Source organism: Ovis aries, chromosome 1, assembly GCF_016772045.2.
Source record: "Ovis aries strain OAR_USU_Benz2616 breed Rambouillet chromosome 1, ARS-UI_Ramb_v3.0, whole genome shotgun sequence".
Taxonomy (NCBI): domain Eukaryota; kingdom Metazoa; phylum Chordata; class Mammalia; order Artiodactyla; family Bovidae; genus Ovis; species Ovis aries.
In genome coordinates this window covers 68,792,429-68,820,298 of record NC_056054.1, presented here as the reverse complement: position 1 = coordinate 68,820,298, position 27,870 = coordinate 68,792,429, and the positions used below count along the sequence as shown (strand labels likewise).

Here is a 27,870-nt window from a genome sequence, read left to right as displayed (position 1 = left end):
AAAGATCATGGCTTTTCACTTCAGATCTCTAAAATGTCACTATTTACTATATACTTGCCTTAGCACTGACCTTTGTGGTTACTTTGCTGAAACTCTTGCTGTAATTTGACACAGTATTAACTACTTCTGATTACTTACCTAGTTAGTACATGGGTGATAATACCCACCTTTCAAGAAAGGAAGATAGTTCAAACACACAATTTGACAAAATTAGGAAACGGCAACATCAGTTCTAAGAATATAGGAAAAAAATCTGAACAGACAACTGACATTTCTTCCTGGTGTTAGATAGTGTTCTTTAAAGACCACAGACAGCACGCACAGTTGTAGGCGGAAACAATCCATCTGCAGACACTGGCAGACAGCATTACCCGCCAAATTTGGCCACAGTTTCTTAAGATAAATAACTTTTCGGTGACGCGAAGGGCTGAAATTACATAAACAGCAGAAATTACTAAAACCTAAGCCTACGAGTTTTGTGGGTTTCAAGATTTCATGCAATCAATATTCTGACATCTGTAACACCATTTTGTTGCTAAAATGCTGATGCCAGAAACAGATTAACAACATTACTTGATGACTTTTGTTCTGATTTTGAAATAAACTAAGTTTAATTCTTTGGAATAACCATTCTTGAGCCACATTTTCATTTAGGTCATTAAGACAACCATAAGCATCTCCTTATAAGGAAAAGTTTCATTAAAAATGCTGGAGAGCTGCAGCCTGTTTCGAAAACCAATACTTGTAGCTTGTTACATTAATAGTTCTAGATGTCTATGGCTTATTAGATGAAAATACCCATAACAGCTTTATCTCAAGAGTCTGAGCAATAAGAATTTTAAAAAGCTGACAATGAAAAATAGCTGAATATTCTGGGAACTTACAAAATAATAGGAAATGGCATTAACTAGTTATCTTCTCAGTCCTTCCCTAGAAATGACTATTCTGTCTAATATCTTTTAGGGAGATGTCTGAGTTTATAAAATAGTCTTCAGAAGGCTGAAAAACCTGAAGAATATGAGAAGCTCTTTGCTAATCTTTATCCACAAAACAGCCAAAATTGAGGCAACATTATCTAGTTGGATTGAAATTCCCTGAGAACTAATTTGTAACACTGCATATCTTTCGGAAGACTAGCTCCCTTTTCCTTCCCTTGCATAACCACCAAATTCTATTCTTAAAAGTCGAATGTTTCAACTTTTCTATTCAAAAGACATTAATGGAAAGTTGAAACAATAACCCTGAATATTAAACTTTCTAGAGAATGTCTCCTTACTTGCATTTTTAGTAAATTTTTCTTCCTGTTAATTTTCTGAGAACATGTTGATTGTGAACCCACATTTCTATAAAAAATTATCTATCTTTCATAAATTACTCGAGTCAGGTCTACATCTGCTAATCTATTACCTATTATTTCTTTGAGAGAGAACTCATTAATGCCAGAAGGAAAATGTACCTAGTGGTCAATACTATTTTTTTAAAAAATGCATTTTTCAAATGAGTAGTTTCTGACACTGACATAAAAAATACGAGGATGACTTTATTAAACATACAAATTCAAGAACATTCTTTTTTTTTTTTTTAAGAGAAAAAACTATAGCATTAGAAGACAGCAGATCAATAACCATGGTATACAAGTATAATACTTGCCAAATGGAATATGGATTATGGCAAACTAACTTCAATGCTCAAAACAACAAAATGAATGTTAAATCCCCCTAAGTTGTATTATACTCTGTGACTACCAAGTGGGAAACTTCTCAGCAGACCTACACCCCTAGACTCAATTCCCTTAGTAAATCTGACATGTTGTCATTGATATATATATATATATGTAATTTTTTATGTCACAATACATAAACCTCTATCTTAGTTCTTTTTCTACTTTGCCTACTTCATTTAGCACTCTTTCCAATGCACCAAAGACTCTAGGAAGCGTCTTCCTCTGACCAGGACCGACTTACTCAAAATAGGATAGAGAGATCTGAATGGCTCTAGGCAGAGGAGGAATCTCCAATAACACTGTCAATTCTGTGTTCACTCTCCTTTTAGCAGCTACCTAATTATATCTATGACAAAATGCAAAAACCATATATATTCAGAGAAAAAGAAAAGCATTTTGAACTCTGAATCTTTACCTTGGTCCCACAGCTTCCCTTTATCAACACATTATTTTAACTTTCCAACTATGAACACAGGCGGTATTTAACAAAGTACCCAGAAGCCTTGGAAAGCACCACAAAATTTCCAAGGAGAATGTGTTTTAGATGTGGGTAGAGAAGGCAGAAAAATCAAGAGAGAAACCATTAAGAAAAACATGGCAATTCACACAAAAAAAGTATTAAAAAATGAATAAATAAAACTCAATTTTAAGTAATATCCCAATATTTTCTCATTGTTTTAGTGTTCATAAAAGGTATAATCCATGCCTCTAAAAAAGGAAATTATCTTCTCTACCTCCAGAATAATTAGAGGACCAGCATCGGGTTGAGTTTTCCAGAAATACATATAGCTCAAAAAAAAAAACAGAAAACTTGAAGGTTTTTGACTCACTGAAGTCTTTAATCCCTGTCACAACCCTCAATTTCAAGACTCATACCTTGAAGCCCTATGTACCAGGCTAAAACTGTTCATATTTCTGCAGATGGCAGTGACAAACAATTAGGTAAATGAAAGATCTGATTCTTCCTGGGTAGATCTAAAAAGATCATTTTGTCAGTCCAAGAACTATCCTAGGGAACTTAAGTCATCTTAATCTGTATTTTAGAATCTCCTAGGAGAGCAAATATTAAATAAATTAATTCACCCTGACCTGGTCTCTAATCAAGAATTTATGGCTATTACAAGTAACTCTTTTTTACTTTACCTCACAATACATAATAATAAACATTAAAGAATAATCATAAACTCATATCTTTAAAAAATGGATGCAACAAAGCTTCCGCTGCTGTTATTCTTGAAGCTGGATTCAGATCTAGGAGTTTATCAAGCAGGTCATAGGCTTCATCAGGCACCTCATCCCAGCCTTCTAGACTGGTAGCAGACGCCTCAAAATTGCCCCCACAGCCACTGCTGCCACCTTCATATGATGAACTCCCTGAGGGCTGCGCTTGAGGTGTCTGTATGCAGTGAACAATTTTATGGTTTTCTGTCTTCTCTGAAAAAGCTGGGTCATGAGAACTGCACTCCTGTATATCACTTGTTAATTTAGGAGTGTGAGAATTTACACCTCTAAGCTTCTCACAAAGTTTTCTCAAGTCTTGTGCTGGAACTTCTTTGCTACACAATATTGACTTGCCTAAAAGAGAAAAAATATACATATATCATATTATTTGAATATATCAGAAGTCTCTCCCATGAGAAACATGCAAGTCCAACTGTTTGCTCTGTGCATATATTTACACTGAATGGGAGATACAGCACCATGTGCTGTATTTTAGTTGTGTTTTACATCATGCAGTTGAAGGTCAACTCATAAAGTGGGAGATGGTAAGTAGAAAACAGTGCCTTAATAAGTAACATAAAGGACTCTCCTGACTCTGCCAAAATCTTCAGCTTCATCGTATTCTATAATCTTTAATCAGCTGCAGTTCCCATTCCCTCTTCCCCTTCCAAGCTTCTACATGTTTCTGACCACGTTTCCTGTCTTTGATGAGGATGCCCTGCACCCCCTCCACCCTATGCCCAGAATACTCCCACTTACATCACCACTCAGTTCAAGCATTACTACCTCTATGAGGCCTGACACTCTCAGAGTTGATCATTCTAAGCCTCTGTTGTATCCTGTGACAACTTCTATTATTCCTTTTGCAGTTCTGTATTGTAACCTGTATTGTAATATCTGTCTGTCTCACCTACTAGACTATGAATTCTTTGAAGATAGAAGCTATCATTTTCTCAACCAACTGAAAAACATACTCATACAAGAACACAATTTCTGATGTAACAATCTTGCTTTCCTTTATGGTTCCATCTCTCAAGTATGTATGCCGTACTTCATTCTATTACTCTCAGATAAAATTTTCTTGTAACACTGGGTTTGTCGAAAGGTTCTTTTGGGTTTTGGGAAAAACTCCAAATGAACTTTTCGCCTAACCCAATAGTTTCCAATAAGGTACAAGGTTGTAGACTGACTCTGCTGCAGGACCACAAGCGCCACTGACTTTTCCTGGTAGATTAGACCGCGCCACTCGGATGGATAATCATTTTTGCAGTGGTTCTTACTCAGAAATAGCTCTTGGTCAAAATTACTTGTTTTCTCAAACTAACAAATGTCAACCCTTTCTATGTATAACATTTTTCTGAATCATATTTTCCAGGAAAAGGTGGGATGAGACCAGTATATGTATTTCCTGAAGTTCCTCTGATAATTTTGATATGCAACTTTGATTAAGGCACACTGACTCTGGGGCTGGGCAAGAGGCAGCCCTGACTTTTGAGGTGGGTTGACTGAAATTTTGTCCCAAAGGAGTGTCCCATAGTTTGTAGTCACTAACAGCAGAGAACTTTACGAACAAAGGACATGTTTATTTGTAAAGAGAATTTTGTAATAATTTATTAAGTGATCTGCAGGAGATTAGCAAAGGTATGTGTTTCATTCTATAATATAAAACTGCTTACCAAAAGTTTTAGCAGCCTGGATAGTTTCCCTGGATCCACGAATTGTCATAATTTGAGCCAAAGCAGTTAAATCATCACTTGCTTTATAAAATGGATATCTTCCACTAAGCAAAGAAAGGAATATGACGCCTGCAGACCACATGTCAATTGCTGTAACAGAAAACACACTTTAAAAAAAAAATCCCCAATCTATGATACTTCTACATCAGTAGCTCTCAGTCTTTACTGTGCATTTAAACCCTCTTAAGAACCTTAGAAGAATTCTGGTGCCCTGCCCCAATCTCCACAGAGGTTCTGATTTAATTGCGCTGGAGCAGGGCTTAGGCATCAGTTTTTTAAGTTCCTCAGGTGCTTTTACGTAATTTCAAAGTTGAGAATCCCTGGTCTAACATCCTTAATGCAAAATACAGTATTTCCTTTCTTGAGCAACATGAGAGTTGGTTAAGTTTAAAAGGACATTTTATCACTAAGTGAATGCACATTTTATAACATCAAAATACATCCAAAGTAGCTACATAGGAAAGAAAAATTGAATGCACCCCGTGAGTTACACAGCATAGTACTGAGAGTGTTTCACGTTAGTGAAAAGTATTAAACATTAGAAGTTCATCTTCAGCCAGATGCTAACCCTAACTTTTATTGTGGAAACTTTAATCTCTGTAGTTCTTGCAGTTATGACTAAGACCAGCTCAGCCTCATGTGAAAAAACTCATTAAAAAATTCATATTTAGGGATCTCTTCTCTCCTAATGGTTGAACTCCCAGTATCACCAGCCCCTTGACCACTGCATTATCTGACTTTCTTGGTTTCCTCTGAACCTCTGCCTTCTCCTTCAATGTTTTCTCCAAGCCGTAAGGGCTGAGTTTCCCCAGAGTTCCAACTTCTATCCTGTATACTCTCCCTGACTGGCCCTTCATCTACTTCACAGCTTCAATTATTAATACCTTTTAGGCAGTCCAGACCTCCCTGAACTTCACTTACTTTTTTTTCTGTTGGACATCTCTGTGGATTTCTATAAACATCTCAAATCAATAATGACCCCAGTCATCTTTATCTTTCCCTGTACACGTTACTTCTTTATTCTCCCCTTCCCTTGGTTACTGGTACCCATTCGAATCTCCCAAGCTAGAAATCTGATCAACATCCTGGATGTCTTTTCCCCACCAGCTCATACCCAAGTCCCACATCCAATTATCCATCAAGCTTGGCCGCCTTTCCAATTCTTGACTTTCTGCTCATTCCTATTATTAATGCCTCGTTCAGGTTTTCACCACCTCTCATCTGGACCTGCACACACCTCCTCTCTGCATACCTGCCAGAATGACCCATCTAGAATACAATTATTACCATCTTTTTCCCTAGAAAAACTTTCCAAAACCTACAGGATATAGTCTAAACCATGTAACAACTGTGATCCAAACTTGTCTACCTCTCTCCAGGTTGGTTTCTCACCACTCCTTGACTTTCACCATACATTCTAGCAACACTAAACTTTTATTGATTCCTGTATGACCATGCTATTTCTTGAGTTCCTCTGCCCACGAAATCCCCAATTCCAATTCATTCTCTTCTCAGACATTCTCTCTTCTATGAACCTCCTTCAATAATCCCTTCAGGTAAGAAGAGTTCAGTTCAGAGGCTCAGTCGTGTCTGACTGTCTGCGACCCCATGAATTGCAGCATGCCAGGCCTCCCTGTCCATCACCAGCTCCCGGAGTTCACTCAAACTAATGTCCATCGAGTCGGTGATGCCATCCAGCCATCTCATCCTCTGTCGTCCCCTTCTCCTCCTGCCCTCAATCCCTCCCAGCATCAGAGTCTTTTCCAATGAGTCAACTCTTCTCGTGAGGTGGCCAAAGTACTGGAGTTTCAGCTTTAGCATCATTCCTTACAAAGAACACCCAGGACTGATATCCTTTAGAAAGGACTGGTTGGATCTCCTTGCAGTCCAAGGGACTCTCAAGAGTCTTCTCCAACACCACAGTTCAAAAGCATCCATTCTTTGGCGCTCAGCTTTTTTCATTAAGTATCCCTAAATACTCTGTATAAAGTTTTATAACCATACTTAACAGTTACTTTATAATTATTTGCAAGTGTGTCCTGACTAGAGTGGAAGCAGATGGTTTTATTCATTTTTTTAGGTCATTAGCAAGCATAGAATAAACCCACAATCAATGAATACATTTCTGTAAAGTCCATAATATAAGTGAATATAACAGGATTCATCTATTCAATAAGATGTTTTCTGGGTTCCTGCTCCAGGACAACTCTTTCAGGTTACAGACTTTTTTCTTTTTCAACATAGTCTTGGAGGTCCTAGCTACAGCAATCAGAGAAGAAAAAGAAATAAAAGGAATCCAGATCAGAAAAGAAGAAGTAAAGCTCTTACTGTCTGCAGATGATATGATGCTGTACATATAAAACCCTAAACATAGTATCAGAAAACTACTAGAGCTAATCAGTAAATTTAGCAAAGTTACAGGATACAAAATCAATACACAGAAATCACTTGCATTTTTATATACCAACAATGAAAAATCAGAGAGAGAAATTAAGGAATCAATCCCACTCACTATTGCAACAAAAAGAATTAAATACCTAGGACTAAACTTACCTAAGGAGACAAAAGAACTGTACACAGGAAATTATAAGACACCAATGAAAGAAATCAAAGTTGACATAAACAGATGGAGAGATATTCCATGATTCTAGGTAAGAAGAATCAACACTGTGAAAATGACTATACTACCAAATGCAATCTACAGATTTAATGCATTTGATAGGGATCAAATTACCAATAGCATTTTTCACAGAACTAGAACAAATAATTTCACAATTCATATGGAAACATAAAAGACCCTGAATAGCTAAAGCAGTCTTGAGAAAGAACGCAGTTGGAGGAATCAACCTTCCTGACTTCCGATTATACCACAAAGCGAAGTCATCAAGACAGTATGGTACTGGCACAAAAACAGAAATATAGACCAATGGAACAAGATAGAAAGCCCAGAAATAAACCCATGCACCTATGGGTACCTTATTTTTGACAAAGGAGGCAAGAATATACAATGGGTCAAAGACAGCCTCTTCAATAAATGGTGATGGGAAAACTGGACAGCTACATGTAAAAGAATGAAATTAGAACACTTCCTAACACCATACACAAAGATAAACTCAATGGATTAAAGACCTAAATGTAAGACCAGAAACTATAAAACTCTCAGAGGAAAACATAGGCAGAACACTCAATGACATAAATCAAAGCAAGATCCTCTATGACCCACCTCCTAGAGTAATGGAAATAAAAACAAAAGTAAACAAGTGGGACCTGATTAAACTGAAAAGCTTTTGCACAGCAAAGGAAACTAAGCAAGGTGAAAAGACAACCCTTAGAATGGGAGAAAATAATAGCAAGTGAAACAACTGACAAAGGATTAATTTCCAAAATATACAGGCAGCTCATACAACTCAATAACAGAAAAACAAACAACCCAAACAAAATGTGGGGAAAAGACCTAAACAGATATTTCTCCAAAGACCTACAGATGGCTAACAAACACATGAAAAGACACTCAACATCACTCATTATTAGAGAAATGCAAATCAAAACTACGATGAGGTATCACCTCACACTGGTCAGAATGGCCATCATCAAAAAGTCTACAAACAATAAATGCTGGAGAGGGTGTGAAGAAAAGGGAATGCTCTTGCACTATTGGTGGGAATGTAAATTGATACAGCCACTATGGAAGATAGTATGCAGATTCCTTAAAAAACTAGGACTAAAACCACCATATGACCCAGCAATCCCAGTCCTAGGCATATACCCTGAGGAAACCAAAATTGAAAAAGATACATGTATCCCATTGTTCAATGCAGCACTATTTACAATAGCTAGAACACAGAAGCAACCTAAATGTCCATCAACAGATGAATAGATAAAGAAGTTGTGGTACGTATACAGAATGGAATATTACTCAGCCATAGAAAGGCACACATTTGAGTTAGTTCTAAAGAGGTGAATGAACCTAGAACCTATTATACAGAGTGAAGTAAGTGAGAAAGAGAAAGATACAGTATTCTAATGAATATATACAGAATCTAGAAAAATGGTACTGAAGAATTTATTTATAGGGCAACAAAGGATAAACAGACATAAAAAACAGACTTATGGACATGGGGAGAGAGGAGGAGGAGGGGGTGAGATGAATGGCAAGAGTAACATGGAAACTTACATTACCATATGTAAAATAGATAGCCAAGGGGAATTTGCTGTATGGCTCAGAAAACTCAAACAGGGGCTCTGTATCAACCTAGAGGGGTGGAATGGGGAGGGAGGTTCAAAACGGAGGGGATATATGTATACCTATGGCTGATTCATGTTGAGTTTTGACAGAAAACAACAAAATTCTGTAAAGCAATTATCCTTTGATAAAAAATAAATTTAAAAAAATCTATTTAACACTATTATACTGTTTTCACAATAACAAAAAAATTTTTAATCTAACACACAATCGTGTGTCACACAAGAATTTTGAGGTATTAGACAAACATAAAAAGTTACAAGTCTTAAGTTAGCAAAGACTACTAAATACAACTTTTCCCCCCACAAAGGTAATATTAAATTACTTCTAAATCATCTCATAAATAGATAAGCAAAATGCAATCTATTGGGGGAAAAAAAAAGGCAACACTAGATTTCATTAATAATACTATCTCAAAAAGGGAATGTCACACTGCTGCTGCTGCTGCTGCTAAGTCACTTCAGTCGTGTCCGGCTGTGTGACCCCAGAGACGGTAGCCCACCAGGCTCCCCCGTCCCTGGGATTCTCCAGGCAAGAGCACTGGAGTGGGTTGCCATTTCCTTCTCCAATGCATGAAAGTGAAAAGTGAAAGTGAAGTCGCTCAGTCGTGTCCGACTCTTAGTGACCTCATGGACTGCAGCCTACCAGACTCTTCCATCCATGGGATTTTCCAGGCAAGAGTACTGGAGTGGGGTGCCATTGCCTTTTCCGGTCACACTGCTAGAACCACTTATATAATTTAGTTAAAAGCAGAAGAGCTCAAATTTAGTCATAAGTAGACAAAAATCATAAGATGAAATTTATGGCAACCAATTTAACTGGATTTTGTATTTCTGGTGCAACATACCTGTAGTTTGATTGGGGCACTTCGTCAAGACCTCTGGTGCTCTGAATCCTGGTGTACCTGCCCTGGGTGCAACCTGTTGCCGCCTTATGATGATGAAATAAGTTTAATTATTTAAGACCAAAAATATAACACTCATCAGTTTAGTTCACAGTAAACTCTACTTTGACATCTGTATAAATAAAAGTTATTATAAAGTAAATGATAACCCAGTGGGATGAAAATCCTGGATTTTGCTTCTATAGGCCTCTCCCCACACACCAGTTCCTAGGCCTTATTTCAGAAGGGCTTCAAGGTACTTTCACACATAAAAAGAGGTAGTGTAGGATAAGAGTCATAACAGAAAAATAGAGTAAAACAGGAACTCTGGGATATAAAAAATTTCTGTTTGGCGTGATTAATTACAGAGATACTTGTTCACTTATACACTTGAGTTAATTTGTTCACTTATACACTTGAGTTAATCAGGAAAGGCTCATGAAAGCTTATGAAAGTCCTGAATGGAAAAAAGGAATTCATGTGTGGCAAAAGAGTTGGGAGGTGGGAGTGAGAGAAGAGCTCTAGTATTTGGTTCAGGTTACTCTACACAGGCAGGAATAAAGAAAAGAAGACAAGCTTAAATCACCAAAGTAAAGCATGCAATTTTGAAGTTTCAAAAGAGCTATCCCTACCACTACAAAACCATCTCATGTGAAAGCAAATGTGCTTCCCAAAGAGCACATGTGTGTAAAGGGACAAGCATGACAACAGCTGTCATCTACTCTTCAAGGTACTTATCTGTATTAGTACCTGTGCTGTTCACAGAACCGCCTTTCTCCTTTTCACTCACTTATATCAATTGTCCATCAAAATCAATGTAATTTCTCATCTTGTCTGGCACCATACTGGTGGTTTTACAGCACCATCAAAACACATTACCTTGAAAGGCAAATACTGCAAACTTTATCTGTTGCGTAACAGTCACAGGTCAGGCTAGCTGGGCAAGAACTGGCAGTTTTCCTCATCACACCACTATTCATAACTTTTGTAGAAATGGTCTTCTTTTTTGTTCCTAATTTTCTAGACAGTAAATCCACAGTCTTTGACTGCTTCATAAGCTGTAAAAGAAAAGTCATAGTCTCTATTTTCACGACATTTAACATGATGCTAGTATATGCTAGTAACAGTAAAAGCAATAGGGGAAGTATAACTTTCAAAACTGCTGAACAGGCTGTTGGAATGTAAACAAACACTTGCCTATCAAAACATTTAAGGCCTTTTTAGGTTTCTGTGTTGAGTAAACATAAAAATTTACTAACAGGTCCTAGTTTGGTGAATATTTGAATTGCACTTTATTAGAACTTTCCCTGAAATGTTACAAAAGTATAAAACAGTTACGTTCTAGTGTCTAACTCCATTTCAGAACTGTAAACTGCACAATTACATCAGCTAAAATCGGTTTTCATTTGTTGCTCATGCTATCTAGCTGCTACAGGATATCTTCAGTCCATTTAAAACCATTTAACATTGATGAAAATTCTATAAACTTTACAAACATCTTTACACCATCAACTGTATCAGAAATGTGTTAGTTGTTGGGAGCTTACAACTCCAGCCAATGAGAGATAAGGCCATTCAGACATGGTCTAAGTGTTCCCTTAGAGAAAGAGCAACAATAGGCAGCTAATCAAAAATGATGAAAATTCCACTAGAAAAGTTCATACCTGGAGAAAATGAAAGCACTGACTAGATAGATGCTCAAAGCAGTAACACCTTCTGCTAAAGAAAAAAACCTTAGTAACTTACTGATAATAAAACCTAATCTAGCCATTCCCTAAATTCTCTCCAGTGTGACACTGATTGATGATTGCACTATTAAGCTACATTACTTACTTTCACTGCAGGGCTCTCATGTGAAATGGAGCTGTGTATATTGAAATTTCTTTCTCCAAAAACAGAGCGCTGGACAGAAAGGCCTACAGATCCCTCCTACAATACCAACAAAAACAAGGAAAAGAAGGATTATATCTGTAACACTTTCTGCCAGCTGTACTCTGCCATAGTTTTGAGAGAGTTAAGTGACATAAAACAAAAGCAGCTGCATCCAAGTCATCCTCAGGCACCAAAACACTTCTGTGAAAGGAGAAAATAGTCTAGACAGAGTTCTTCACTGCCATGCAGTGTTATCACAGTCCACAAATACACATAACTGAAAAATTATAAAACCACCTGCATGGATGTTACATGTTGCTGTGCAGCTAAAATGGAGATAGACACTTTGGAATTTTTTTCCTCTATAACTAACATTTTTCTTTTAAAAAGGATAATATAAACTTTACACATGCAGGGGTAAATTTATTATTTTCCATTTTTGTTATATAATACAATTGTAGTGACAAAGACATTATAAATCTACCAAACAAAATTTTTAGTTTTCAAATCATAAAACAATCCATTACAAATCTAACAAACTGAATATATAACAAGTATAAACAACATATATATATGTATTTTTTAGTTGCAAGTATCATCCTAGAATTAGAACTCCCTCTGTTGGACAGAGTACATTTCTAAAACTGTACTGGTACTTAAGAAATCAAAGAGGTAGAACCTTTCCATCTTTTCCGTGTTTAGTCTGAATTTGTGCATTTGTGTAGGGCCTTTTAACAGAAGTTTTTAGGGTAGACTGCTGATCCAGCTCTTTAGGTGCTGCTGGGCCACTCAATGAAATCTTGTTGCCGGTGATTACATAGGATTTATTTTGTGAACAGCTTTCCTGGTGAGCTTCAGACTGGACAAATTTGAGAAGCTCTATTTTAGTATCATGGGTTCCTTGGGCCAAACCAAAGTCTACCAAGGCATACCTATGAAACAAAAATAAGCATTTTTATTTCTCTGTAACATTGAAAGCTTAGTAACATCATAATATGCTCAAACCACATTCACACAGAAACTGTAAATCTTCTGGTGATAAATTAAGGATTTAAAATATTCCTGAAGAAAGAAAAGTTAAGTTTTACAGACAAGGTAAAACTTGTCTTAGACAATTTAATGGCTAACTATTGAAAATTAAGGAAAGATGTCTCCCACACAGAGAAAACATCTTTTCTCCCCTTCTTCCAACGGCTTGTGCAGACAAGGAAAGCAGATGTAAACACGATCCTTTGTTCTCTGGTGGTGGCAGAGATGGCATCATAGCAAATAATTTTTAATTAAACAAGTTTAAAATAAAAATAAATTAAAAATCATGGTCTAAATTTACAAGTCAGGAGTACAGAAGCCCAAGAAAAGAGGTTATGGTTCTATTTTCCTTACTATACGCAATATGATCCACTGTATAAACAGCAGTTGTTAAGTTGTCAGCTTACAATGCCTCTATGTATACCATCACCAGAAAAAAATAAAAAACGCAAAACTTTTAGTGTTGAAATAGGAAATTGGCTATGATGTGGGCCAATCCCCTCATTTACTAAAATGAAGCCCAGAAAAATGTATAAGGTTTAAAAAAACTAGACCCTTTCTAAGCCTCTTAGCTATTTCCACTGAGCCATGGCACATCTAACGATGTATACTGTCTTACTAACACACTTTTATCTTCTCCTTGAGGGTATTTTCCTTCCCGAACCACAGTGAAAATCTAAAACAGAAAAATCTGTGCATGGTTGTTGTGGTATGTTTTAAGTCAGAGAGATGGACCCCATAGCACAAATTCATTCAAGTATAAATATTTTCTGGTAACTTTCCATACTTACTTTTTCAAGCGCCTATTATATAAAAAATTGCTGGGCTTAACATCACGGTGAACAATACCAAACTGATGAATGCGTTTCAAAGCTTTGAACAGATTAAACATATATTCCCGTACTTCTTGAAAAGAAAGAGAATTCAAAACGTCCTAAAATAAAGTTATGAATAAGGTTATAAGATTGTTTTCAATGAAATATTTAGCCGATAAAAATTCAAGAAGTATTAAAACCTACCAAAAAGGACTCATGCTCCAGATATGGCATAGCAATAACCACATGATCATTTTTCCTAAAGCAGTATTTAACTCCCATGACATTGTCTTGCCCCCTAGTGGAAAAATGCACAATGAACTTTGGAGGAAAAAGGTCAAATGAACTGAAACTTTATGAAGTTTTTAAAAAAAATGCAATTTTAGCAATACATAAATAACACCAGGAAACTAACTTAAAGCCATCACCATATAAGATAGTCTACTCACTTAACTGAAGGTTTTTTTTTTTAAACAAAAACAGCACCAGTTATGAGGTTATAATTCAAAAACAAAGGTAATTATAGCTTTAAATGGGGAAGTGACAGAATGAGAAGGAAAAGATGACTAATAAAAATGAATTAACAAGACTTAGGATGATAACAGTAATAAATAAATCAATTAAAAATAGCTAATAATTATTGAACATTCACTACATGCCAAGCTCTGACCTAATCGATCAATCATAGTGATCAACAATTCAAATAACCTTCACAACAACCCTATAAGGATGGTACTATTATTCCCCCCTCTCCCCTTTTTTTAACAGATAAGGACACTGAGGACCAGAGAGGCTACAGAATTTCCCCAAGGTAACTAAACTAGCAGGTCATGAAGCCAGGATTTGAATTCAGGCAGTGTGCTCCAGACCTAGACTTAACCACCACACTACTCCATAGAAAAATGAGAAAAACAGGATAAACCAATTTCCATGGTTTTGAGTCTGAGTAAAACAACACAGATACTAACAAAGCATGTAGAGAAAACAGGGGGGGGAAAAGCATTAAAACTAAAACCTCATCAATTTGATAAAGATATCTAGATACAAGACTACATCTTAAGTGAGAAGTCAAGTGTAAGTCAGTGACTGTATTACAGATAAGTGATACCTAAAGTTGTGAAATTATGAGAGAAAACTGAGCCTTGGAAAAATCTCAAGTTGGAGGGCAAGATAAGGAAGAAGGGGCAGAAAGCCCAGACAGGAATGTCCACAAGTAAGTTTTGAAGGAAGGGGTGATCAGTAAAGAGGTCAATGAAAATAAGGACTGAGGAAAGGCTTTCATTCTGGCAAAGGGGAATTTACTGCAAAGTGGAATTAACTAATTTTCAGAAAGTAACTTAAGTGGAAAAGAAGAGGCCAAACAGGATTTAAGGAGGAAAAACAGAATAAATAGAATCAGAACGTAAAGACAGGTTTTCTGAAGTAACTGTCAAATAAAAAAATAAAAACCAGTATGGGGGCTAGAAAGGAAACAGGGTCAGGTAGACGTCTTTAGCATGCACACTGCTGAAGAGCTAGGAAAGAGAACCTTGCAGAAGGAGTTGTTTACAGTATAGAAAAAGGAGTAATCTTCTTCAGGGTACTAGAAGGCAGGCGCCTTACAGTAGCCACTTTACTCTCCTGTCTTCTATAATAAACAGACAGCACGTTCATTCATTCAACAGATACTTAGTGTGCCCTGTTAATCAACAGACACTATGTTAGACATTTAAGGATGTGATGGTGAATTAAAATTAACACGATTTCTGTCCTCATGAACTTTATTATCTAGTGGACAATATGGATAATAAACATGGTAACAAATAATGACAAAATGTAAGGATTTGAAAAGAGATCAAACGGTCCTGACAATGAAAAAAAAAGATCTCATTTAAATCAAAGATCACTTTGAAGTGATACTGTTGTTGCTCAGGGCAGAAACATAAGGAGTCAGCATGCAAAGACTGGCAGGGGTCTTCCTGGTTAGGGAAGCTGTATGGGGAGTGGCCCTGAAGTGAGAAAGCTCCTGACTCAAATTTGAGGAGCTAGAGAAACTAGGGCACAGTGAAGAAAGCAGAAAGACTGACATGAGATAAAGTTGGATATTTTTCAAAGAACATTGAGAAAACATTGAACAATTAGTGGAACTAACAGTATCCAATCTGAATTATATACATACATATTTTTATATTTTAAGGATCAATCTGGCTGTACTTTGACTATGGGTTTAAGAGAGGAAGAGAAGAAGCAGGTTATGTAGTAATCGAGGCTTGGACTAAGACAGCAGTTGAGAAGGTAAACAGATATGGATGAGATTTTAGATGTATTTGGGAGGCAAAACTGCCAGGACATGATGATGGATGTGGACTAGGAGAGATATGAGAAACTGAGTGTGATGATTTCTGGCTTTGGTATCTAGGTAGACTATGGTGCCATCTGCTGAGACGGACAGATGAAAACAGATTGTGGCAACAGGTAATTCTGGGGGCCAATGAAGGTGGATTAAAATTTACTTTCTGGTGTACTAGGTTTGAGATGTTTATTAGGTACCCAAATGGAAATGTCAAATAGGCAGGTGGATATACATATATAGATATATAAATCTGTTATATATATATATAAACTTTTATATATAAACATGAGTTTATATATAAATACGAGTTCTGAGGTTATATACACTTGTGGGAATCACTACCATGTATTTAAACCCATGTGGGATACATGACACCACTTAAGAAAGCCTAGAGAAAGAAAGCCCAGGATTGAGTACGGAAGAACTTCAACATTTAGGGGTCAGGCAGAAGAGGAAGAACTGACAAAGATACCGAAAATGAAGGCCAAAGAAAGCAGGGAGAAACTGAGGAATAAATAGCAGCAGAGAAGTCTAAAGACAACAGTTCAAATCAATTACGCTACACACTGCCAGGAGTTCATGTGAACAGAAAAAGGAACTGGCAAAATGAAGTCAGGGCTGACTCTAAAGGATATTAATAGTTTCAGTTTAGCACAGAGAGTAGCCTCACTCGTGCGTGTCTGTGTGTGTATGTGTGTGTCTGTGTAGTTAAAAGGGAGGTATGGAAGTGAAAACAGGTTTGTGCAGGTTAATTTTTGAGAAGTCTAGCTGTGAAGGGGAGCAAAGAAATGATGGAGTAGCTGCAAGAGGGACAGAGGTGCAGGGAGGATAAGAGATACTGTTGACAGGAACGACCTAGTAGAGACACACCAACGACAAAGACATGCTAGAAGATTCTGTTGTTCAAAATAAAAAAAGAGATGAAGCTGTTAATATCTAGGGAGATGTGAAATATGAGTTCCCCACATTTTAGACCATGGAAGACAAGGTCTATGATTTGGTAGGAAGATTAGAAGAAGTCCTAAGAGAACAGAAGTCAAGCTGAACCTCAAGGGAAATCCACCCTAAAAATTAATATAAACTTCACTAGCCATTCCAAGATTAGAGGAAAAGGGCCAGCAAACTGTAAACACCCGACTGAGGAATATGTTTAATTCACAGACAATCTCATCATCCCTATGAGCTATCTATTAATATTTAAAAATCTTAAAAATCATATACAGCAGTTTCCTACCCAGCCACTGTTAAGCACTGAAGTTCAGCTGCAATTCTTATGGGATGACTTGTTGGAATTAAGTGTTTTAGAGCAATTTTCTCTTCAGGTCCAACTTGTAACTGTGCTGTGGCCAAATAAACAGAGCTGAAAGTGCCTGCAAAACAATTTATTAGAATCTTTTAATATTTGGCTTTTAAAAATGTTTATGAGACAATGCTAAAATAATTCTTAAAAACTGCTTGGAAACTAAAATTATCATAATTTATCATTAATATTCTAATGATACTGAACAAAAAAAGCAAATACATTTGTATTAATAAACAGAACTTAGTTTTAATTTTTAATACATTCTTAACTGGTGTCACTTCTTTAGGTGATATATTAGTTAAGTAAAGTTATACAGTAAATCTGTTTGATTGGATCAGCATAAAATATTGGTATTTCTATGGTATGACCCATTCCAATAAGTATCTATCTTTCTACAATATTGCCATTTGAAATTACTATCTTTAGACCTGGATTCAGATCTGTTAGAAGTAGAGGAAAACCTACAAAATTTTTCATTTTAAAAAGTTTTTTGAACTTTAAAATTTACCATGAAACTAAACAGGAAAAAAATAAAAGACTGGGTGGTCAATTAAATTTGAGAAACACTGAGTTAAAATAAATTGATATATTTCTCATTACAAAATTTTCTAGACCTTTAATGTATTGAAGTACATCATAAATAACCAAAAAGGCACTATACATGCTATAATTTTCAAACTTATTAGCCTCAGATCACACTCCAACCCTCTGCCTCCCCAAGAATAGTTAGCTATTTGTTAGGAGGACACCAGAGGGTTCCCTAGCGGCTCAGTGGTAAAGAACCCTGCCAATGAAGGAGACACAGGTTCAATCTGCGGGTTGGGAAGATCCCCTGGAGAAGGAAATGACAATCCACTCCAGTACTCTTGCCTGGGAAATCCCACAGAGGAGCCTGGCGGGCTACAGTCCATGAGGTCCCAAAGAATTAGCAACTAAACTGTAACAACAAAGAGGACATGCGCGAGTTTTTCAGAACAGTTTTTGAATACTAAGTCAGTGCTGGAAAAAAGGTAAGAAAATTGACTTAAGTGTCAAAAACAGGTAAGAAAAAAGATGTAAAGATTTGATTCTTATATCCCAAATCATCTCATCTTCTAATTTCTCTGCACTCACTGACTCAGCCTTTTCTCATCTGACACTTAACTGTGAAAAGCAAACAATGAAGAAATGGAAGTTGTTTTTTTTCTTTTTACTAAGTTTTTATTTTCTATCTCTCAATACAGTCACCAAAAATTCTATTATCTTTTATCTTCTCATTCCCTTCCCATCTGTCTGCTAAATCTGGCCTTCATTCAGTCAGTATGATTGTGTCTCTGAATGGTATTTATGTAAACACTGACCATCCTATAAATATTGTACCAGTTTATTTATCAACTTACCATCTTAGGTTTCATATATGTTTAATTCTACCTAACTGCAATGGAAAAAGAGAAAAAAAGATTTGGCCTTCCCTGATCAAATGCCCCCACTTAAATCTTAAACTTTTTATTTTTTATAGATAATTATCATCAACAGTTATTTATACATTGATATCAATACTTTTAATAATATAAAATTATAAAGTTTCGAATAGGACTGTTCATTTTACTGTAAGTATTTATTTATTCTTCCTTTATTTCCAAGGGAAAAAGAAAAGTTATGCCAATTAGTAATATAACCATAGTCTTCATATTTTAAAAGGGGTATTTTTCCAATAAGAAATAATAATGAAAATCAAGATCATACAAAGGAAAACAGGAGGGGAAAAGAGCTTATAAAGATAATAAAGTATATACCCAAATTACCTTCTCCAATTTTGTCCTTAATCTTAAACAGATTACCAAGCTGTGGTACAGCTTCATAAAGCTTCTCAATATCTTTTTTAACACCTGTCAAGGCAAAAAAGAATTCAGTTACAATTAATGAGTATATTTTATATTTTCTTAGGTTAAAATGTCTCAAAATAATTTCTAAAACATAAATACTATGTTATATTACATTAATTACAAACAAAAATAACTAAAATAAACCTTAAAATTATAAGACTAAAAACCCATCAAATTGCTCTAACTCACAAACCTCTTGAAGGAACAGACAAAACTGAAAAGTAACTGAATCACTCATACCCAATTGCTGCTGCTCTAAAATTACATTCTGACAGACATACTGTCACTGTATAGAGTACAACACAATGAACAAGCTAAGTTTAAAAAATAACTAAACAATCTGAGCTGCGATCACTAGATGGCATGACAAGGACACAACGCAATTTTCTTGAAAACTACTTCCTTCCTCCAAAGATGCAAAATCTTACAGGCTTGGAAAAGTTTTATATATTGAATATTCACAGTATACCCTAGAAAGAAGCTCTACTTAAAAAGTATCAGGAATGTTAAAAAATATTCTTTAAAAATTGTCCCAATTACCAGTAGTATCCTACATCCTGAAAGCAGATAAATCATTACTTTTAAATAAATATAAGGTCTTTGCAAAAGCCTGCATGGTTAAAATACAGAAAGGAAATAATTCAAAATGTGTTAAATTACTGGATACAAAGGAGATTTACATACTTAAGAGTCCTCAGATTTTATTACAATATCTATGCCAAGCATTAGCTATTTTTAAAGTTATAACAACACTCTGCATCTGCAACAGTTTAAGATATTTTCAAAGTACATACACATGTATTATCTTTTCAGATACAGCATTTTTTCAGATCTATATAACAGCACTGTGATATTGGGAGAACAGACATAATGATCCTGGTCTTTCAGGTAAGGAAACCATATTCAGGGAAGTTAAGTCACTTGCCCAATTTCACAGAGGTGTTGCTGACAAGTCTATTGATCCACTCATTTAACACTGTGTTTTAAAAAGTACCCAGCAATTGGTGTATTAAAATACAAATGAACAAAGTTGGTGAAGCTCCTGTTCTCTAGGAGCTTAGTTTAGTGGAAAAGACAGAGGTTAAAAGCTCACTTTTAATACAAGATTTTAATTGTAATATTAGAAGAGTTGCAGAGTCTGATACGACTGAGCTACTGAGCACACACATACTCATACATATTACTAGGTAGAAGGGGAGGGGAATGAACATCTCTGAAGGTGCCTGGAAGCTTCAGGTGACAGTTAACCTGTGTTTTGAAGCACTTACCAAGTAGAGAACTGTACAAGAAGGCATTTTAGGAAGGAACTACTATGTATGCAAAGACAAGCAAAAGGAAAAAGGCAAGGATTACTGTGGAGGGAGGGGAGAGTAGGAGAGAAGACAAAAATTGAATGCGGTTGACAAAATTCAAAAGGAAAGACAGGATGCAAATAAGAGCCGTGTAAAGTTATTAAGCAGGAAGATGACAAGTGGAAGATAAATCTGAGGGGAAGAATACTAAGAGGTGAAAATTAAATAAGAGGCCAAGAAGACCTAATCCAAAAGTCTTTCTACTCTATCACCCCATCTAAGTAACAGAAAGAACTTACTTAAATTATTTAAATTACCCTCACAAAGAGTCAGACACAGCTTGTAGACTAAACAACTAAAACACCTTCCCATCTACTGTGCAGGTGAACTGGAAAAGCTTCATGGATTTCAATACTACAAGAGGTAATATAACAGTAATTATGTGAACCAGTTTTAGAGATGAGAGGTCTAAATCAAAATTCTGGCTCCAGCTGGTATGACCTTTCTAAAGCAAATAGCTTATATCTGTAAGCCTTAGTTTCTCCATCTGCAGAAAATGGGGTAATAATAGTACCCATGCTGCTGAAATACTATGAGGATTAAAATACAATATACAAAACACAAGCGCAGCTTTTAACACAATGTCTGACACTGGTAAATATTAAATAAATTATACTGGTGATTCTTGTGGTGGTGGTTATGATTACTAACATATTTCTTTAGGGCCTTTGCGCTTTCTGTTCCCCTTGCTTGAAATCCTCTTCCCTTTTAACTTTACATTGGCTAGATCAATCCTCAGTTTCCTCTGACATCCTACTTAAATTAGCACTCCTCCCATTATCCACTTTACCCTGTTAATTGTCTTTTGGAGTTCTTATCTGCTACAAACTTATGTTGTTTATTTGTTTGCTGTCTGCCTCCTCCCACTAGAATATAAGCTCCATCAGTACAGGCTCCCTGTCTGTATAATTCACAAAGCACTCAGCTCTTAGAACGCTGTCTGGCACATTCGTTGAATGAATGAGTTTTTACTATCATTATGGTCACTCAGACAGCTGCAGAAAAAAAAAAAAAAAAAGCAAAAGTTTATAAGTTACAACAGAGTGAAGCCAAAGACAACAGAAATCCCTTCACTATTAGCTACCACACTCCTTCACTCTGGAAACCAAAACCAAGGCCTGGGGGGAAAGCTGGCTTTCTAGCAGTCACAGTTGCCACAGTCAATTATAATCATGTCTAATGAGTGTCAAGTCCAACCAACTTCAAGTTCCAGTGTCACAGAAAAGGCATCATGAAAGGGCACTAAAATATGTTCAATTTGCTATAACATTTCTTTGATTGTAAGACACAATTTTAACAACTCTCAAATTGGAATGCAACTTACAACTGTGGTTGGTCAGCATCAAAACTTACAGAATAGGTGTCAATAACCTGGAGAAAATTTTAAAAATCAGAGGAACATTCACATTTAAACCTTAAGAGCCAAATGACTGTAGGGAGGAATTGTAGAGGTGATGAAGTACAAATCAAACATAGGCTAGCTCCACATAACTGAGCTCTTAAGAACCCATTAACAATGGCTTTTTTTTTTTAATGAATTCTTCAAAGAAATTCTGCATCGCTAATATATAAGAACAATACTAGGACGGAAAAAATAGGGTATTAATGACTGAATACAAACAGTGATTCAGAAGAGATAGATCCAAAATGTTTATTGTCCTTTTCATGTATGTACTAGAGATATATAATTATTTGTCTAGTTACAGCTAAAAGAACTCTTCCAGTAGGTATATAAAAAAAATTCTAGCGATAAGGAAAAGGCTTGTGTCACAGTATAACTGGCAGCATTTCTGAGCAGTACATAAAATAACGGTCTATCTTAACAATCAACAGTATTTAGGCATGATGAAATATTTTAACAACCTTTTGTGGTCTTTTTATTACTAAATGTATTAAAGTGTTTGTGTGTATGCTTTGTTGTATGTACATGATTAATAACACCCATAGCTTTGTAGTAGGATGATACAGTTTCATATGGCTATTTAAGTAATCAAAATTAAATAAATTTAAATTAAAAATTAACTTCCTCAGTCACACTAGCCACATATGACAACATACAAACATCTCTGTTATTGCAGAAAGTTCTAATGGACAGTGCTGATATAGACACTGAAATCTAAAGAGTCTGGAGTCAACTCCTATCATTAAACCACATTAGTGCTCAGGTTTTTAACCTGTAAAACAAAGCAGTTGAATTAGATGAACTTCACCTTCCAACTACAACATTCTATGGCTTTCCTATGAGTTCCATGTTCAGAACCTCCCTTTGCATAAACGTGAGCTGGCAGTTAGTAGTAGAGATGCTGGTTATCTGTTAGAAATAACTAGAAAGAAAATATAACTAGTAAGAAAATATTGTAATGCACAAGCCATGTGAATGACTATGCAAGCTCAATGTGTTTCCATACCACCAGCACTTACTATGCAGTTACCCATCTGTACAAAATTCAAATTATGATTATATGAAGGTTTCCTGCTTACAGAACAACTTTGATGTTTCTGAATGGAAAAACTTCCTGATAATCAAAACGAATGAAAAATCCCCAGTGTGGAAAAAAACCCCAGATTCTGAAGTGGGAGATGAGAGTTGATCTTGGAAGACAGTATTCATGTCAAAAGCTAGAAAATACTACTAAAGGCAGAGACCAGTGAATATCAGAGACCAATGAAAATACACTTTGAGGATTGGGGAAAGACCCTGAAAAGTCCACAAACTAAAATATTATTTAAACTGTTAAATATTATTTAAATGAAGATCTAGGCTTCTGTTTTGAAATTTTAACTGAATATTTTCCTTTTTTGTAATAGATCTAAATTGGTCAAAGCAACTCCCTGCTTTCACCCTCGAGGACCTATAATCTATTTGTAACATAGCAGCCAGAGTGACCATAAGTCACCATATCACTATTTTGCCCAAACCCACTAATAGTTTCACATCTTGCTCCACAGAAAAGCCAAAGAACTACCTCCTTTCCCTCCTCTTTGACTTCACTCTCATCATTCACCTCCTTGCAGTCACATGACCTTAGCTATTTCTAAATGAGAGCACGCTCCCAGCTTAGGGCCTTCACACTTGCTGAAAGCTCTGCCTGGAATGCTCCTCCCCAGATATACGCATAGCTCCCTCCTTCACCACCTTCAAGTCCTAGTTCAAATGTTACCATACTAGAGCTTCCCTGGTAGCTCAGAGGTAAAGAATCTGCCTACCAATGCAGAAGACAGGGGTTCAGTCTGGAAGACCCCACAAGCCATGGAGCACCTAAGCCTGTGTGCCACAGCTGTGTTCTAGAGCCTGGGAACAGCAACTACTGAAGCCCAAGCGACCTAGGGCCTGTGCTCTGCAACAAGTGAAGCCATCGCAAAGGGAAGCTGGCACCCTGCAGTGAAGAGCAGCCCTGGCTCACTGCAACTAGAGAGAAGCCTGCGCAGCAACGAAGACCCAGCACAGCCAAAAACAAATAAATAAGCAACTTTATTTGTTAAAAAATGTTACCACACTGACCTTCTCTGACCAGTTTACTAAAATCACAGTCTCCTCCCCAATACCATCTCCCCTCCCCCACTACATTTTTTTTCACTGCACTAATCACTTTTGAATATAGTATTTATCTATTTTCTGTCTCTATCCACTAGATTGAGGGCATTGATTTTTTTGTGTGTCTGTTTTATGAACTGATTTATTACTAGCACCTAGCAAGGTGTTATGTTAAATGTAACAGAGGTTTAAGAAATATCTATCATATAAATGAAATGCTTTCAATTACTATGGAGTAACACTGATACTCCAGGAATATGTCTTGCTTATTCTGGGGCATCATGTACTGCCTAAAATTATGCTTCCTGTAACTTGTTTTATATATAATTAAATGTAAATTAAGATCACATAATTTAGGGAGATCACCCAAATTGGACACTCTTGACAGTGAAAGGGGGCACTAATAATTACACTGTGATAACAGGCATAAACTGAAACTGTTTCAGGCAAACCAGGATGTTACCTATAACCCACTTTAGAAGTGTGGGCTAAGAGCTATTCACATAACACACCAAAAGCAAGCCTTCCAATACAGTTCAACAGTATAGAGGAGACATTAGGAGCACATAGAGTTTCTTCTTTCACTGAAAAGATCGTCATCATTTACTAAACTTGGCATACGGTAGACGCTCAAAAAAATAAAAAATAAAAAGCTTGCTGAAAATATGAAAGAATAAACTTTTGATAGTTTAAATAATATCTATTGTTTATAGATATCATTTATAAATATATCTACTGTTTATAGATAATATCTATTATAGAATAAACTATGCCAGGAACTTCATTCATTGCAGCATTTTTTGTAACAGGAAAAATGGCAAACAATCTAAAGGTTCAGTAAGAAAAGGCAATTGAATAAATTATAGCATGCCATGCAATGGAACATTAGGCAGTCTAAGCTACAGAATATTTAATTACACTAAGAAATGTTCAAGATACATATTGCTAAGTTAAAAATGGAGATTAGAAATAAATTGGCTGTGATTCCAATTTTTTTTTTTTTTAATGTATCTCTGTATGCACAGGAAAACTAAGGAAAGGTAACAAAATGTCAACAGTGGTAACATCTGGACAGTGGCATATTCTCTTTCTATATTTTCTTCTCTAAGCATGTACAATAATCAGAAAAAAAGTTACTATATAAAGAGCTGACCAATATTCCAAAACAAAGGGTCATACTATGTACCCATTATACTAAGATTTTTACTTTATATCCCTGCATTAAAACATGCCTTCAAATATTTTCAAGTACCTACTATGTGCTGAACAGAGTAAGGCTCTGGGAATACAAAGATATACAGAAATCCCACCATTCAAAAGTTGTTCATTCTATCAAGGGAAATCATACTAGATCATGAAACAGTTATGTGCCTGGACTTCATCAGCTTTATTCCTTATTCAAGTTATGTTTTTGATATAATGTTAGCTTTTTATTAAGGGTCAAATAAAAAATAACCATATGAATACAATTTCAGCATGCTTTATAAATTATAAAAAGTACTGTTTATAATGTTCAATGTTCTGTGACATAAAAGCTACAAAACTTTGGAAATCTGGAATAAAATTCACCTTACCCTTTATTTCCTAGCAGATTTTCAGAAGAGTATTAGAATAATAGCTTTTACCTGAACATTTGCTAGAGCCAAGTCAGATTCATTTATTCATATACCCTGCCTAATGTACATGTACATCAGGAGCTATACAAGATACTGCCTTCAAGGAGCTTATGGTATTACTGAAGAGGCAAGATACACAGAGTGCTTAATAATACAAGAATAATAATATAATGACTGTTACTGTATGTATCTAATGACATAGGGAAAGCTGAACCTTGAAAAACAGGTAACTGCAAAAAAGAGGAGGGGAAGAGGGAGAGTATCCATGAAACTGGATGAAAGTGGCATTTTAAGATTATTCTAGTGGCAGTGTACAAACTGAACTGGAAGATGAAAAAGGAAGTGAAAGGTGGCAGCTTAAGGAAGAAACTTCACTGTAATTCAGGAACAAAGTGTAAGGGAATGAAAGTGGGAATGGGAAGATAAAATTGGGGGACTGGATGAGGGTAGCAAATACAAAGCATAAGCCAAAAATAACTTTTAAGTGTAAAGTTTTAAGCGTAGAAACTTTAACTGGAATAATAGCGGCTTTCATCAAATAGGGACATCAAAGGGTACTTTCATCAAATAGGGTACTTTAACATCAAAGATGAGTTAAGCTTTAGTCAGAAAGCAGAAGCATGGGATGTCATATTTTTCCAGAGTTCAAGTTAAAGTCTATTTTGTAGTGTTTGTGTGTATATAGGTATATCTCATGAACAAAAAGTCAAAATTAATATTTTTGAAAAAAGCACTAAATATGCTTAAGACAAAGATGGAACAAGAAGATTTAGCTACATTTTAGAGGGAAAAAAAAATCAACAGTTAATTGGAACTCCTATTTAATCAATATTTACTGAATGTCTACTGTGTTGCAGACACAGTGCTACAGCAGGAATAAAGGTGCACATCATAGTGTACAAGATCAGGCACTGTTTGATACTCTCCTCATTTCAAGGTCTGGGTGAGAGTCAAACATTTCATGATGTACACTGAGATACAATCCTTTATTACTGCTACAGACACTTCATTTACTTTTGTCAGTGAATTCTACCTTTGAATACGTAAGTGAAAGTCCCTCCAATGTCCATTTCTAAATTCAAGCTTAATGCAATATGGTGAGTAGAAATAAGAACACAGGTCTAGAAGAGAAATTCTAGTTTGGCTATCAACAAACTGTGATCTTAGACAAGCACTAATATTTAGATTTTAGCAGCTTCACCTGTAAAACAACATGGCTGGACTACAATCCTTTTAAAGTGCAATCCAATCCTAAATCTAGATCTTATGTTTTACCGATTCGTAAAATACTCCTATATAAACATACAACTCCCTTTAAGATTCAGCGTTTTGGTTGTTTTTTTAATAACGGAAATTAGAGAATTGCTGCCTACTTATCTTTGGAAATAAACACATACCTGGTGGTTTAAAATTCTGCTCTTGTTTTTTTAATGAGCCATCCGCCTGAAACTGGCCACCAAGGGGAGAAAAAGTCATTGGCTCATCCATCCGAATCCCCAAAGCAGGCTCCATCACAAAGCAAGTGGGGTGCAAAATGCCAGCTACAGGGTCATATCCATAGGGGGACCAAAGCAGCTGTGAAAATCAGAATACTGGAGAAGATGAGAAGTTTAAATCATTTAGTGAACTAAGCACGAAAAATGCTACTGTCCCCAAAGCAAACACTTAAAAACGCACCTTTGTCCAAATCCCCAAAGGAAAGAAAACCGTGAACCATTTCTAAAGATTCCATGGGCTTCACTTTCACCTCTCAGACATACCGGCAGGGGCTGAAGGGAAAACTGCCTATCGGGGGAGTCTCCGGTGGCAGACGGCGGTGGGAACTGCAGAGGCAGCGAATCGGGCTGGGGAGGCCTTAGTGTGGAAAACGGTTTGACCTGGAGGAAGTGGGTTGAAGGAGAACTTTTGACTACTGAAAGGGAGCGCCGGAGGTTTATCCAAGGCCCCGTGCAACGTGGTGGAGAAATGATAACGTCACGTCTTGGGAGCGCCGGGCGGCAGAGAAGGGGGACATAAATGGGATCCCTCCCGGAGCCCGGCCCGCGAGCTCCGCGGGGAAAGACCTAGTCCTCAGACCCGAGACCGAACTGGATGCTTAGTGCGCAGGCGCAGGACATTCCCGCCGCGGGTCAGTGGGATCCGCAAGGGTCTGGGGGAGTAACTGAGCTGCGACGAGAGGGAAATCACAATCTAGAATTCGTTTCTAATCCCTCACAATCCCGCGCCATGGACCAAACCGTCAGAAACTCACGGTTTAAGGGAATACGGCTTCTGGGGCTTCCCAGATGCTTGGGTCGCCGCCTCCAAGTCTGCCAAACACGCCTGCGCAACACTTCCCGCCTCGC

The 27,870-nt window shown here is 36.5% G+C and overlaps 1 protein-coding gene across 6 annotated transcripts; it reads right to left on the bottom strand.

Moving 5' to 3' along the window:
- Nucleotides 1-1,520: 1,520 nt before the first annotated feature.
- On the bottom strand, nucleotides 1,521-27,851 carry CDC7 (cell division cycle 7). Of its 6 annotated transcripts, none has more exons than XM_012175979.5 (13): nucleotides 27,777-27,851; nucleotides 27,203-27,402; nucleotides 26,923-27,117; nucleotides 18,942-19,025; nucleotides 17,089-17,224; nucleotides 13,727-13,820; nucleotides 13,499-13,641; nucleotides 12,358-12,610; nucleotides 11,640-11,735; nucleotides 10,686-10,864; nucleotides 9,771-9,853; nucleotides 4,621-4,770; nucleotides 1,521-3,298 (listed from the first exon to the last, which is right to left on the bottom strand). In XM_012175979.5, the coding sequence occupies exons 3-13, from the start codon at nucleotides 27,035-27,037 to the stop codon at nucleotides 2,901-2,903; spliced, it is 1,731 nt and encodes a 576-aa protein (XP_012031369.2). In that variant the 5' UTR covers nucleotides 27,038-27,117; nucleotides 27,203-27,402; nucleotides 27,777-27,851; the 3' UTR covers nucleotides 1,521-2,900. The 6 variants fall into 6 exon arrangements, with proteins under 6 accessions (XP_012031369.2, XP_012031373.2, XP_042106854.1 ...); XM_012175983.5 differs by having other exon boundaries at nucleotides 26,923-27,100; XM_042250920.2 differs by having other exon boundaries at nucleotides 27,286-27,402.
- Between the last annotated feature and the right edge of the window lie 19 nt (nucleotides 27,852-27,870).